The 13,640-nt window shown below is 51.0% G+C and overlaps 1 protein-coding gene across 1 annotated transcript; it reads right to left on the reverse strand.

The window, feature by feature from the left end:
• Positions 1–746: 746 nt before the first annotated feature.
• On the reverse strand, positions 747–6,101 carry ZFP36L1 (ZFP36 ring finger protein like 1). Its single transcript, XM_030319393.2, has 2 exons — positions 5,879–6,101; positions 747–3,478 (listed from the first exon to the last, which is right to left on the reverse strand). Exons 1-2 carry the CDS (start codon positions 5,933–5,935, stop codon positions 2,519–2,521), a joined length of 1,017 nt encoding a protein of 338 aa, XP_030175253.1. The 5' UTR covers positions 5,936–6,101; the 3' UTR covers positions 747–2,518.
• Positions 6,102–13,640: the final 7,539 nt, after the last annotated feature.

Consider the following 13,640-nt stretch of genomic DNA (forward strand, 5'->3'; position numbering starts at 1 on the left):
AGGACTTCCCATTAGGACTGGCCATCTTAATAGCCACTTCCCCCTAACAGCCCTCCAAATACAGAAGTGCAGGTCAGCTCCAGGTGGACCCACCCCCAACTCCAGTGCCCTTGTTTGGGCCCCTGACCATCTTAGATGCTCCTCTCCAAGCCTGCAATCCTTCATCCTGCCCACCCCAGACAGGTGTCGAGAGGCTATAGAGTTCCAGGTCAATTTCATGTGGGAAAAATGAGCCTGCAAACACTCCACAAAGAACTCACTCATACCCAGACTTGGTTGGAGTACCATGTGCCAGGTTCCCCCTCCACCATTTTGGCACTCCAATCACTACCCAAAGGAATGAAGACCGTAAAGTGGAGAAGACTGTGCTTCAGCTTTTGCTGAAGGCCTCCGAAGCTGCACAGGTGCCCAAGGCTGGTCCCTGGTCAATAACCAACACGCTGGGAAGATAATAGAGAAGTATGGGCTCCCTTTGCAATAAACTCCCATCCCATCCCCTCTAAGCTCAGAGACTTCCAGCATCAATGGAGGGAACTACAGCTGTAGGTTTAGCTGTTATGGCTGAGAAAAAAGCAACAAGCACTCCTCCTCTTCCCCAGCACCTGTATCCTATACAAAGGACAAACCTATAGGCAAAGGAAAACCACAAACCAAGTAAAACCAGCTTCACCATCCATGTTTCTTGAAAAAAACGGGGTTTATTGATTTTTAAACTGCAAATAGTCGTTACAAAAAGTTTTTTTTTCTTTTAAATAAATTCACACAAAGAAAGAGAAATAGAAAGCGACGGTAGTGACCAGCAAGAGGAATAATAATTACATTCATCTTAATGTGTGTGTGCCAGTTCTGTTTTCATTAACATTGGAAAACTCCAAACCTGGAATCCAGAACCTCAAATCTGCAATCGGAATGTCTTGAGATGGGCACGTGGAAGTCAAAGGGTTTCTTTTGTTTTTTTGTTTTTTCCCTTTTAGAAGCCATACATAAAAGTTGTTTTCCTTCTGTACTGTCACAGAACTTTTACATACATTCTCAGTCCTAGCTGAAAAGGCCTAAAGAAGAAGAAACTCAATTTGCAGTCCAACACAAAGGGGGGAAATTTCTAAAATAAATAATCCAACAGTTTTTTGCATTTTTTTAAATTAATTTTTCATTTTTTTAAAATAAAATAACCAAAAAAAGTGTAAAGTTACAAAAAATGTCGTTGAAGAATAATATATTAAAACTGTGGAAAAAAAAAGGAAAAAGACACGTCACAAAATTTTAAGATTAATATGAAGATCATAATTTAACATAAAAGAATATATTCTATGGATTTGTCATCCCGATAAATATGAACAAAATTAACAAAAAAAAAGCATAGTTTTGGCAATAAATACGTTTTGATAAGTTAAATAAGCTTTTTTATATTGATGTGCAGTGACAAGCAAAATTTTTGCTCTCCAATTTCTGAAAGTTATATGAAGTTTAAAACCCAGGGAAAAAAGCATGGCGTGAGTGCTCTAAGGATAGACCTACGGTATTCTAGAGCAAAAACCATTGAAGCTACTTCTACAGGAAATCGTTTTAACACAGCTATTGTATGTGGAATGAATACCATTAACTGCTCACCCCTTACATGTTTTTTTAGCTTTTCTCTCATTTTTTTGTTATTTTTTTTTTTAAAGATGTCACATATGAACTGGGGAACTTTAGCACCAAAATCAAGTCTCTCATAGTCCATCTAGCTTCCCCATCCTCCCCACTTAAAAAAAAAAAAGAAAGAAAAAATTAAATCACAAAGTCCCACTTATGTCGCGATCTTCATCCACTTTTTGTCTTCCTTCCTGTAGACCTACGCGAACCCAGGCAAGATTAGTCAACAGAGGTTCAGGTCGGGAAGAAAAAGGTTTTGAATGTCAAGATAGGTTTCCCCAAAAACCCAAGTCTGGCAACAACTCTCCCAAGAGGGGTGTGGGGGGGTCATGGGGAGAGGGGAGGGGGAGGGTGTGAGAGGCTGAAATAAGGGAAGGTGCAGTTGGGTCGCCAGCGGAGGGAGCTGCTGGTTCTGGGTCCCCTCCCCCTCCCCCATGGGCAGAGGCTCAGGGAGGCCCACGGGTGCCCTCTGGCGCTGAAGAGGTAATGTAGTCACAGTGACAAAGTTAGATTACAAGGCACTAAATTGCTTCTGTAAACTGTTACTGCTTTTTCTTTTGTGATTTGGCACTTAAGGCGTAAGCCGAGGGGAAAAAGGCATCTACTGACAAATATGGGACTTGTCTGTTATGCATGGTAAGTGGGCTATAAAATCGAGGAGAGGGGGTTTCAAGCCAGAGGAAGCTACTGACAAATTGACTTGTCCTTATGTTGGGGGGGGGGGGGTCAAGAGAGGGGAGAGGGAAGGGGCATTCCAAGGTTCTGGGGGAAAGGGGTTGAGCTTAACCTTGTTAATGTAGGGGTTGTCAGGAATCAGGGAGAGAGGGAGGGGAGGGTAAGGATGGGGGGTGGAGTAGGCAGGGGGTCCCTCCCTACCCGGGGTTTAGTCATCTGAGATGGAAAGTCTGCTGAAAATGGGCAGGCGTCTTGAGTTGTCCAAGGTGGGGGAATCTGAGCCACTGTGGCTGCTGCTGGAGCTGCTCAGATAGCCCTCCTGGTCCGAGAGAGAATCCTGAGGGCTGGGGGGAGAGTCAAACATGTGAGGGGACTCGGACATGGGCCGGAAGAGGAAGGTGGTCGGGGAGCCACCCCCGGGCAGCCCCATGCTAGGGGCAAAGAGGTTCGCCAGCTCCTGGCTGGAGAAGGCGAAGGGATTATTGGTGCCATCTGGCAGGGTGGGTGAGCCCAGGAGGTCATCGGCGCTCAGGATGGGGGGTGGGGTGATGGACGTGGGGCTGTCCAGCAGCCCTGTGGCAGCGGCGGTGGCAGCGGCACTGGGAAACCCAGCAAAGCTAAAGCTATGCTGGAGGCGGGGACGGTCAGCGGAGAGGTCCCGGGCCCCGGCCAGGGCGCGGCGCTCCTCAGCGTTGTGGATGAAGTGGCAGCGGGGCCCATACGGGCAAAAGCCGATGGTGTGGAAGGTGCGGCACAGCTCCGTCTTGTACTTGGGGTGACGGGTCAGGCTTCGGAGCTCGTGGATGCCATGCGCGAACTGGCACTTGTCCCCGTACTTACAGGCGCCGTTCTCCTCAAAGGGGCGGCACAGCTCCGTCTTGTAGCGGCTGGAGTTGACCTGGCCACTCCCTGGCTGCTTCTGGGTGGGCAGCAGCCGCTCGCCCCCTTCTGAGAAAGAGCGGTCTCGGAAGCGGCTGTCCCGAGAGCTCAGAGCTGGGGCCGGCTCGCCCTTGAGGCTGCTGAGGAGCTGGTTCTGGTGGAACTTGGAGCTGGGCAGGGTGACCGAGTGCCTCCGGGGGAAGCCCCCACCGGCAGGGGTGCCCACCGCCTTCCTGTCCAGCAGGCAGCCCCCTGCACTGGGAGTACTGTAGTTGAGCATCTTGTTACCCTGGAGGGAAGAGAGGGAAGAGAGAGGATGGTTGGTGACAAAGGCCATGTACCAGGGCCAAGAAAAGTACCCCTAAGTGCAGCCCCCTCCACAATCGGAAATGCCCCTTGTGTCTCTAAGGAACTACCTCTAACTCAGCCCTGGCAAGCCCCCTCCCACAAACCAGCCACCTAGCTTTACTTTGGCCTCATGCATAAGAAACTACAAAGTCCTAACCTATAAAAAATTGTTATACATGCACCCTACTCCATGCGGACCCCTGGAATGCACCCCCATATCCTGTCTCCAAAGCTACCACTTTTATCCATAAAATCTAACTTTTTTACCTCCCCAGTAGATTCCTCAGCTAAAAAGATCTCCCGTAACTCCGACTTCTCTAGATTCCCTTTCCCCCAAACAAGAACAGGTAAACCTCAGGAGACTCTGAGTACCCTCCTTTTAATCAGTCCCTCCTTGATTGACACTCCACACAAACAAACGCCTGGCTTCCCAAGACTCAACTTCCTCCTTCAGAAAGGTTCCCTTCCTTTGGCAACAGGTTTCCAGGCTGCCTTTGCTTTACTTGCTAAGAGGAGGGGAAGAGGAAGGGTCAGGAGAAATCCTCCATCTGGGGTGGGGGGTGGGGGGCAGGAGAAGGATGGGATTCTAAAATAAAGTTCATTGCCCCATGCCCTGGAAAGAGGTGCCTTCTACAATGATCTCCCCACCCCCTCCACTGGGAAGATGCCTTTGCAGTTAGTGTTCTGGCTGCAAGGGCAGGCTTGGATAAGAGCGCCAGTGTTTAATCTTTAACGCAAAGCTGCAGGTGGGAAGGAAAAGGAAAGCACCAAATCCCCCCACCCGCCTCCCAGTCAATAGTAGATTTGGGGGGAGGGAAGCAGAGCCACCACAGACAGGTTTCTGTTCCAGTGGTATACCCTGGTCACCTGCCCAATCTGTACCCAAGATTCGGAAAGGGCACAAGCTGGGGACCAGGGAGTTGGCTCCCAGCCCATGTGGGTGTCATTGTGCAAATTCTAAAGTTGGTCCCTTAGGATCAGCTGCAGGGGCTCGGGAATCTGTAACAGCAACCACCCCACAGAGCGGATTACAGGAACCAAGTTGAGAGCCCGGTTCCCAACAATAAGGTTCATTTAAAAAGTCCGGGGGGGGGGGGGGGGGGGGGTAGGGAGCGAGGGAAAGAGAAATAGATCAAAGAGTGAGAAAGCCGGGAAGAGAAGGAAAGAGTGCAACAGAGCTCAGGTTAGCTGCCAGGGCAACTGGAGTTTGGGAAAGCCCAGAGAGGGAAGGAAGCTGAAATTCAAACTTTTTTTGATGTTGTTCTTCAGCTCCTCGGAGTCCCTGCACCCCAACCCTGCAGCCCTGGGGCCCTGGCAGCTGGGCCGACTGGAGAAGCAAGCTGGGAAAAGAGAGCGACATGACCCAACGTGTTTAAAAGAAGGCAAAACACTTTAGCAATTAAAAGTAGCCTAGCAGCTCCCCGCTTTCAAAGTGGGGAGAGGGGATGAACATAATCTAACATCCAAAGGCTTTTGCTGTGTACACTTAAACCTCATTCATGGAAAATTGTGTTTAAAACCTGCTTTTTTCACACAGGCTGGCAAGCTACGCCACTTAAGGAGGCCCCATTAAATCCTTCCTCGCAGAGCCCCTTGAGCTCAGGCCGGCATTTTGTTCTCCAGGCCCCCCTCAACCCCCTCGGAAAACAGGTAAACGGGTCAAGCCTAGTACCATTATCACCCCAAAGTTTGCAGTACTGTAGGCGATCCCAGAAGGAAGCCTGGACGAGCTGGGGCGAACTGAAGTCCTACTGCAAACCCGTTCTGCAACATCCTTTTGAATCACAACTCTTGGCCTTTTTCTCGCAGGTTCCCAGCCCTTCCACATCAGACATCCCAGTAGAGATGTCGTCCGGAGACTCACTTCCCCAAGGGGAGCCCCTGCTGACCCCACTGGCTGGCGGTGTGGCTGGAGACTCGAACCCCTCCCGGCGACAGCGAGACCCAGAGCGCGCACAGGCAAACCGAGCAGACCAGCGAAACCGGGCTCAAGCAGCACATTACGGGCGACGGAATCACCAAAAAAAAAAAAAAAAAAAAAAAATGGTCCCAGCAAATGACCCGCATCCCTCGGGCGGCCTCGCCACGAAAACTTCGCCCCCCCAAAACTCTGATCTCCAAATTCCCATGCAGTAGCCGCTAGGACCTGTTGAAACTCAAAGGGTGGGAAGGAGAGAGCCAAATTCCTTTAAACTGGGGGGAAAGTAAGGCGGAAAAAAGAACCATCTTGCCTCTCTTCCTCTCCTTCCTACTTTCCAGGACCTGAACTTTTGAGGGTTCTTTCTTTAGGCAAAAGAGGAAAAAGAAAACTTTGAAAAGCGAACCCTCCGCCCCACTCTACCTTGCATAAAACTTCACTCAGGTCGAAGATGGTGGCAGACACGAGGGTGGTGGTCATCCTGGGCGCTCGCACGGGGCAGGGACGAGGATCTGGTGTGCCGCGAAGGTCCCGGTGCGGGGAAGGCGCAGCCTCCGGCTCTCCGGTCTGGAGTCCCACACGCCTGCTCCCGGCGCCCCTCGCCTTTCTGACTCTCCCCGACTGCGGCGCGCGAAGCCCAATTTATAAAGTTCAGATTTGGTGGACCGGGGGAGGAGGAGCTTTAAACTTATTTAAATGAGGAAGAGGAGGAAAAAAAAGGTGATTGACACTGAAGTTGAATCAGCCATGCGGTCAAACTCGGGAAGAAAAAAAAAAAAAAGAAACTTTCAAAAGGAAGAAGGGGGAGGGGAAACGAGGAAAGAAGGCTAAGAAAAAAAAAAAAAAACCAACTGCAAGCAGCGCACAACTTTTTTTTCTTAAAGAGGAAAAGTTTCGAGTCTCTCGCTTGGCTACCCGGCGCTTGGGGCGCCCCTCTGTGGGGCCGCGCGGCGCGAGGGGGAGGGGCGCCCCCCCCCTTTGTCAGCCTGAGAGCGCGGCTCTGTGACATCATTCATTCCACCCTCTTCGGGGTTCTTGTTGTTGTGTTGTTGTTTTTTTGTCGGGCAGGAAGGCGGGCTCGACTTTCTCTTTTTGCAGGCGGGAGCAGAACCCGTCCTTAGCGCCCGGGCTGCGGTTTCCATCTTGAGCAGATCTCCCCTGAAACTTCTCCAAGTGCCCCCCACAACTTAACTCTTTTCCCGAGTTTTCTTCCGCACTCGGCTGCCTTCCGCAAACCAGGCAGGACCAGAACATCGGGAATTTGGGACGCAGAAAGCATTCGGGTCTAAGGTTTTTAGTTTAGTTTAGTTTTTGGTTTGTTTTGTTTTTTTTTTTCAGCAGGTCGTGGGGGACGTAGAGTGGTGGGGGAAACTAGGGAGAGTTTTTCCCTGGGGGGGACCGGGCCCGGCCGGTAGAGCGCAGCACGGTTTCGCGCGCCGCACGCGTCTACACTCTCCTGTGCTTCGCAACCGAACGGCGGGAGGGGCAGTAGCGAAAAAGACCACCGCCCGGAAGGATTGCTTGCTTAACAGGCTTGAGAGTGGGATTTATTTCACGCATTCAACCCTTAAACTTTTTCAAAAAGAAAACATGAATCCTCATGAATGTCCTTTCCAATCCGCCCTCCTCGCCCCCCCCCCGAAACACCAATAACGCACAACTTTCCACGAGCGCTCTGAACTATGGGACACACGCACACACCCCTAGACGCTTGAACAATGAAAAAAGTTACTTTGGCAAGAATGAAGGTAAAGAAATGGGGGAGGCGACACTTTTAACTTCTTGTTGCTTCTCCCCCGCCCCCACGGGAACGGAACATATGGCTTGTCACGCTGCGCTGTTTGGGCGGGATGGGGGGAAGGGGGCATGGGATCTTCCAACCCCCCCCCCATAGATTATTACTCCTTTTAAGACTGTAATATATTTACTGTTAGCTTCAGAGGCCTCTCCTTCCACCCAAATAAAAAGTTGTTAACGTGTCGCCCACGGCCCCCGGGTGCTGGAGCGAAGACCCAGGCGGAAATCGCGGGGCTGTGTTTCTTTCCTATTTCCCCGCGTGCCCGGCCGCCTCCTCAGCCCTCGCACGTTTCTTCCCAGCACTCAAGGCGGCCGGGTCTGTTATGAAACCCCGTGCGCTGAGTGGCTAAGAGCGGGTTCCATTGCGATGTAATTAGGTCACCCCATTATGAGCACGTTTCTTTGGAAAGGACAGGGCGGGCGGAGCAGAGCGCTCGAGTCGCGCTCTCACCACCACCACCCACCCACACACACACACTCACGCATTTTTATTGCATTTCTGGTGTATTCGTCAACCTCCGAGCAGACCCAGGGAAACCTTCCAAATCACAACTGTTTTAGGAACCGGTTATTTTTCATCTTTGCGAAACAGAACTTTTGCTGCAACCACCAACCTACGTGATCCCAGCCGGGTCTGCTTTTATTTGGCCCCTCTGACTTAAATTGATGGCCCCCATTTTTAACCCGGCTGCTGCCCCTTGCCTTTCCTTCTGCTGCTGTCCAGCCGCCTGTTGCTTCCCTCCCCCTGCTTCCATATTTCAGCTTTTCTTGAAATCTGGCAAGCGCCAGAAAGGGAAATAACTTCCATCCACCTTAATTTAAATCACTCAAGTGTAGGTTTCTTTCTTAAAGGGGTGTTTGCTCGCTCCTTTACCCAGCTCCAAGAAAGGGAGGGGGTCGTGCAGTTTCTTGGTGATGAGGTAATGAGTTCCAGATTTCAGGACAGAGCAGGCTGCGCGTTAAAACCACAAGGTTAGTCTGCGTCCTGATGTGAAGCTATTTCGTCCTTTTATCTGCCTCCCCCCCACCCCAAAAGACCCATTGGTCTTTAATTCTGGACGGTTCGCGAAGCTCTGCTGGGGGGATGGAGGAGGGGTGGAAAAGCGAGGGAGAAGGGGGACCCGGAGCGGGTGGGGCCGCCTGCCCGGCCCCAGGCCTGGCCCGCTGTCCCCCCCGCCCGCGGCTGCAGGACTGGCTAGAAGCACCATCACGCGGCCCCGGAGCCGCAGGCTAGCTAAAAAGTCTTTTTTCCCAACCCCCCCCCCCCAAGAGAACTCCGATTCCTCGAATTTCCTCCGCTTTTCCAACTCCCGGCCGCCTCTCCCCTCCCCCGCTCCCGGGGCGCGGGCAACGCGGGGCGGCGGCCAGCCTGGCCCGCTCGCTCCGGAGTTGTTTACCGGCCCCGCCGACCCACCGAGTTTGTTCCAGCTCCCAGAGCCTGCCTCTATAATTAAACTCTTTTTTAATTGTTGGGTTGAAACGTCATTTCGGGGACTTTCCAAGGGTGAGGGAGCCGAGGGGAGGGAGCGAGCCTCCTTAACCCTTCGCTGACCCGGCGGGCCGCAGAGTGGCGTCCAGCAGGGCCGAGGAGGGCTGAGAGTCCAGGGGCCGGAGCCGGCCCGCCCCGACTGGACCGGCTCTGCAGGTGTCCGATGGCGGCGGGGACGGCGGAGAGCTCCGACCCGGACGGGAAGGCCGACGAAAGCCATCCGCCGAGCTCCCCGCCCCCTAAGCAATGCAGTCCGCGCTCCGGTTCCTTACCCGCGCGGGGCCGCGAGAGGCAGTCCCTCCACCTGCACTGCAGCTTCCGACCAGGAGGCGATCCGCCGGATCCTCCGTCCCAGGCCCGACTATCAGGGCCCTCCTGGCGCACTTGGAGCCGGTCCCCTCGCGAGGAGGGGCTGGGCAGGTATTTTTGGCTTGGGGTGTTAGGTTTTGTTCAAGGAGGAAGGTGAAAGTCCCTCGAAATTAGGGAACCGCGACGGATGTATTCATGGGTCATTCTGGACCGTGGGCGCACCTCGCGGCAGGTGAGCGTGTGGGGTGCCAGGCCCCTAGCGGGCTTGGCCACGTCAACAGCGACCTCCAAGGCACCCCTCCCCAGGATCCCATCCTGGCCCGGTTGCAGCACGCGATCTGCCATCGCAGAGTCCCACGGCTTCAGGTCGTTTGCACAAACCCCCAAATTCTTCGGATTGGGCCCCGCCCACCCAGGACCTCTGCCACCTGAGACCCTGGAACAGCTGTAAGGTCTCTGGATTAGAGAGAGGTGGAGGTATGGCCAAGTGCGGCCTGAGAGTTACGTGGTTTAGATTCACCTGTAGTGCTTGTGGAATGCAGATTCCTGAGCTTGGACCCAGGCCCAGTGAATCAGATGGTCTGGGTGGCGATTCAGATGCTCTGGGGTGGGGTCAGGAATCTGCATTTCTAGTAATTTCCTGCTAGTGACTCAGACATTGAGGTCTGGGAATCAGTGGTCCAAAACGTTGAAGTTGGGCCATTCTGGATCCAAATCTTGGCCCTGCCATTTTCTAGCCGTGTGACTTTTCAAGACAGTGACCAAAGCTTCTGTTTTCTCATCCCTAAAATATGGATGATAATACATTGGCCACTAAAGTGCTTAGTTTCAACCCTAGCAGAACCCTTTTATATGCCTAGCCATTGTATGTAAACGAAACCATTCTTGAGGCCTTATTACACCACAAAACACATTTTGGGGAGTATTCACTTTGCAAAAGGATGCTTCAGTATGAACATCCGTGAAATGGTCAGCTAACAACTTTGACCCCTTCTGCGCCTTCTCCTTCCTTGCCTGGGCCTGCCTAGAGACACAGGATAGCCCAGGAGTTTTGAGCCACCTAGACTTTGAGGGGAAGCCCAACTCTGCCAGCTGGTCACCAGTTGCACAACCTCAAGCAGGTCACTTATTCTCTGGGGTGGTCGGGAAGGTTAAACTCTTCCAGCCAGTGCTTAGCTCCAACAGCCACTTGCCCTCCAGTCACTCCAAACTAGCAGTTGCTGGTGGTTTGCTGCACAGCCCTCCCTGGGGCTTTGCTCAAGAGGTTCCTTCTGCTGGGGTTTCACGCAGCTCCCAGAGCAGGCAAAATACCTCTCTCGCAGCAGGCCCACTGCAGCCTGCGGCACTCCGGCATTCTACTGCATTTTATGGGAATTATCTGTTTACTCCCACTGGACCTGTCAACTCCTGGAGGGCAAGGGCAGCTCTATTACCTGGGTCTCAGGAGTAGGTCCTGAGTAGGTACGCAATTCATTTTTTTTCCCCAGCTTTCACAGCACCTGCTGTTGTAACCATTAGGATACTTTGGTCACCCTAAACCCGGCAGTGGGAATAGAAGAAGGATGGACGAGGCTCCAGGAGTGACAGGAAGGGGGGAGGCCTTGGGCTCTGCCATCAGGGGAGATGGCACCCTTACCAGGTTCAGAAGGCCAGAGCTGGTAATTCAGGAAGGCTGGGCTTCCACGGCTTGCCAAGGGCAAGTTCTGTTTAGCTGTTAAGAAGTGACATAGTCTAATGGAATGAGCACTGGTCGAGGAGTCAGGAATCTTGGATTCTAGAGCTACTCTGCCGCTAGTTTAGTAGGTCATTCTCTACTCCGGGCTTCCATATTCTGCTCTGTAGATGGAGAGCATTAGACTAGGCAGGTGGTACTCGAATACCACGCTGAGCAGAATTACCTGGGGAGCTTTTAAAGCTATACAGATGCCCTGTGCCACCCCATCCCAGTCCAGCCTCCTCCAAAGATTCCACTTCAGTTGGTCTGGTGTGAGGCCCAGCATTTGTATCTTCTAAGCTGTCCAGATAATTCTATTGTGAATCTATTATGAACCCAGAAGCACTGGATTTGATTATGTTAGATCAGTAGTTCTCAACCAGGGATGATTTTGCCCCCCACCCCCACCCCATGAACATTTGGCAATGTCTAGATACATTTTGGGTTGTCACTATGGGGAGGTGGGGAGGTCAGTGCTACTGGCATCTAGAAGATAGAGGCCTGATATGCTGCTAAACATCCACACAATAGCCCCCACAACAAAATTTATCTGACCCAAAATGTCAATGGTACCCAAACTGAAAAACCCAGTTTTAGAGGTTCTTTCCAACTCCCAAGATCCCTGCATACTTAGTTAGGCTCTATCCCCACTCCCCCTGAAACCCTTCTTAGGGCAGCCCAAGTGATCTTTTTCTTTTCTTGGTTTTTTTTTTTTTTTTCACATTTATTTATTTATTTTGAGAGACAGAGCTCTTCGCTGTCAATGCAGAGCCTGACGCAGGGCTCAATCCTCTGAACCATGAGATCACGACCTGAGCTGAAATCAAGAGTCAGACGCTTAACCTATTGAGCCACCCAGGTGCCCCTCCAAGTGATCTTTTCCAAAACCTAGATCTAGGGTGCCTGGCTGTCTTAGTCAGTGGAGCATACCGCTCTTGATCTCAGGGTTGTGAGTTCCAGCCCACATTGGGTGTAGAGATTACTTAAAAATAAAATCTTCAAACAACAACAACAACAACAACAACAACAACAAAACCCCCCAAACCTAGACCTGATCTTGTGTTACACTTGCCTAAAAACCTTGGCTACCCATCCTTCTTGGAATAAAAACCATACCCATAGTCCAGCATAGTCTGACTCTCTTACTGCTCCAGTCTGGACTTTCATACCCCTCCCTCCCACCACTTCTCCCACCCCCCAGGGCACCCCCCTTTGCTCTGGTCAGTTTCAGATGAAAATGAAGGATACTTCCTTCTGCCCTAGGGCCTTGACACTTGTTATTTCTCCTGTCTGAACTGACCTTCCTTTGGCCCAAATAAATTCTAAATCATCCTTTAGAATCCAGCTCAAGCATCACTCCCTCCAAGACAAGGTATCTCTCTCCTCTCTGAAGTCCTCATGGAATGTTCATTTCGTTCAGAGTAGTTATTTCCGTTTATAAGTATATGTTCATTCCTGTCACTTTTTTTTCTTTTTAATTTCACATGCAGAAAAATTGACCTATCTTTGGTGTACAGATTTTTTTTTTTTTTTTAATTTTGGAGATGGAGAGGGACAGCACAGGAGCCAGTGAGAGGAGCAGAGGGAGTGAGAGTGAATCCTAAGTAAGCTCCCGGCTCAGCGCAGAGCCTGATGCAGGGCTCCACCCAGGACCCTGGGATCGTGATCTGAGCCGAAATCAAGAGTCAGAGCCACCCAGGCGCCCTTAGCATGCAGACTTTTAATGTGAATAGATTAATCACCACCATGACCAGGAAACAGAACAGCTCCATCACTCCCAAAAACTTCCCTCATGCTACCCCCTTGTAGTCATGTGCTTCCCCTCCCTTCACTCTGCAACCAGCGATCTGGTCCCTATACTGTAATTTCATCTTTTCCAGAATGCCATATAAATAGAATCATATAGGATGTATGATTTCACACAACGTAATGCCTTTGAGATTTATCCATGTTGTTGCATGTATCGCTAGTTCATTCCTTTTTGTTGAAGAATACTATTTCACTGTATGGGTGCACCATTTTTTATTCACCTGTTGAAACACATTGGATTATTTCTAGTTGGGGGCCCTGATGAATAGAGCTGCAGTAGCATTTGTGTACGGATTTTTCTGTGAACACGGTGCCTATTTCTCTAGGGTAAATAAGTAGGAGTGGGATTGCGGGGTCAAATGGTAAGTGTATGTGGAAGTTTATGTTAAAAACTGCCAAACTGGGGCGCCTGGGTGGCTCAGTCGTTGAGCTTCCGACACTTGATTTCCACTCAGGTCATGATCTCACAGTGAGTTCAATCCTTGAGTCTGGCTCTGCACTGACAGCATGGAGCCTGCTTGGGATTCTCTCTCTCTCTCTCTCTCTCTCTCTCTTTTTCTCTTTTTCTCTCTCTGCCCCTCCCCTGCTCGCATGCTCTCTCTCAAAATAAATAAATAACATTTAAAAAGAAACCTGCCAAACTGTTTCCCAGAGTGGATATACCATTATGCATCTCCAACAACAATATGTAAATTACATGTAAGCAACAGTTGTTCCACACCCCGACACCAAGCCTTACAATTGTCCGTATTTTTTATTTTAGTCATTCCAATAGTGTGTGGTAGTATCTCATTATGGTTTTAATTTGCATTTCGTTCATGGCTAATGATGTTAAACATCTTTTCATGTACTTATTTGCTATATGTGTATGTCCTCTTTGGTGAAATATCTGTCCAGGTCTTGCCCATTTTTTAAACTGGGTTATTTAAGGGGCGCCTGGGTGGCGCAGTCGGTTAAGCGTCCGACTTCAGCCAGGTCACGATCTCGAGGTCCGTGAGTTCGAGCCCCGCGTCGGGCTCTGGGCTGATGGCCCAGAGCCTGGAGCCTGGTTCCGATTCTGTGTCTCC

This window comes from Lynx canadensis, chromosome B3 (genome assembly GCF_007474595.2).
Source record: "Lynx canadensis isolate LIC74 chromosome B3, mLynCan4.pri.v2, whole genome shotgun sequence".
NCBI classification, from domain to species: Eukaryota; Metazoa; Chordata; class Mammalia; order Carnivora; family Felidae; genus Lynx; species Lynx canadensis.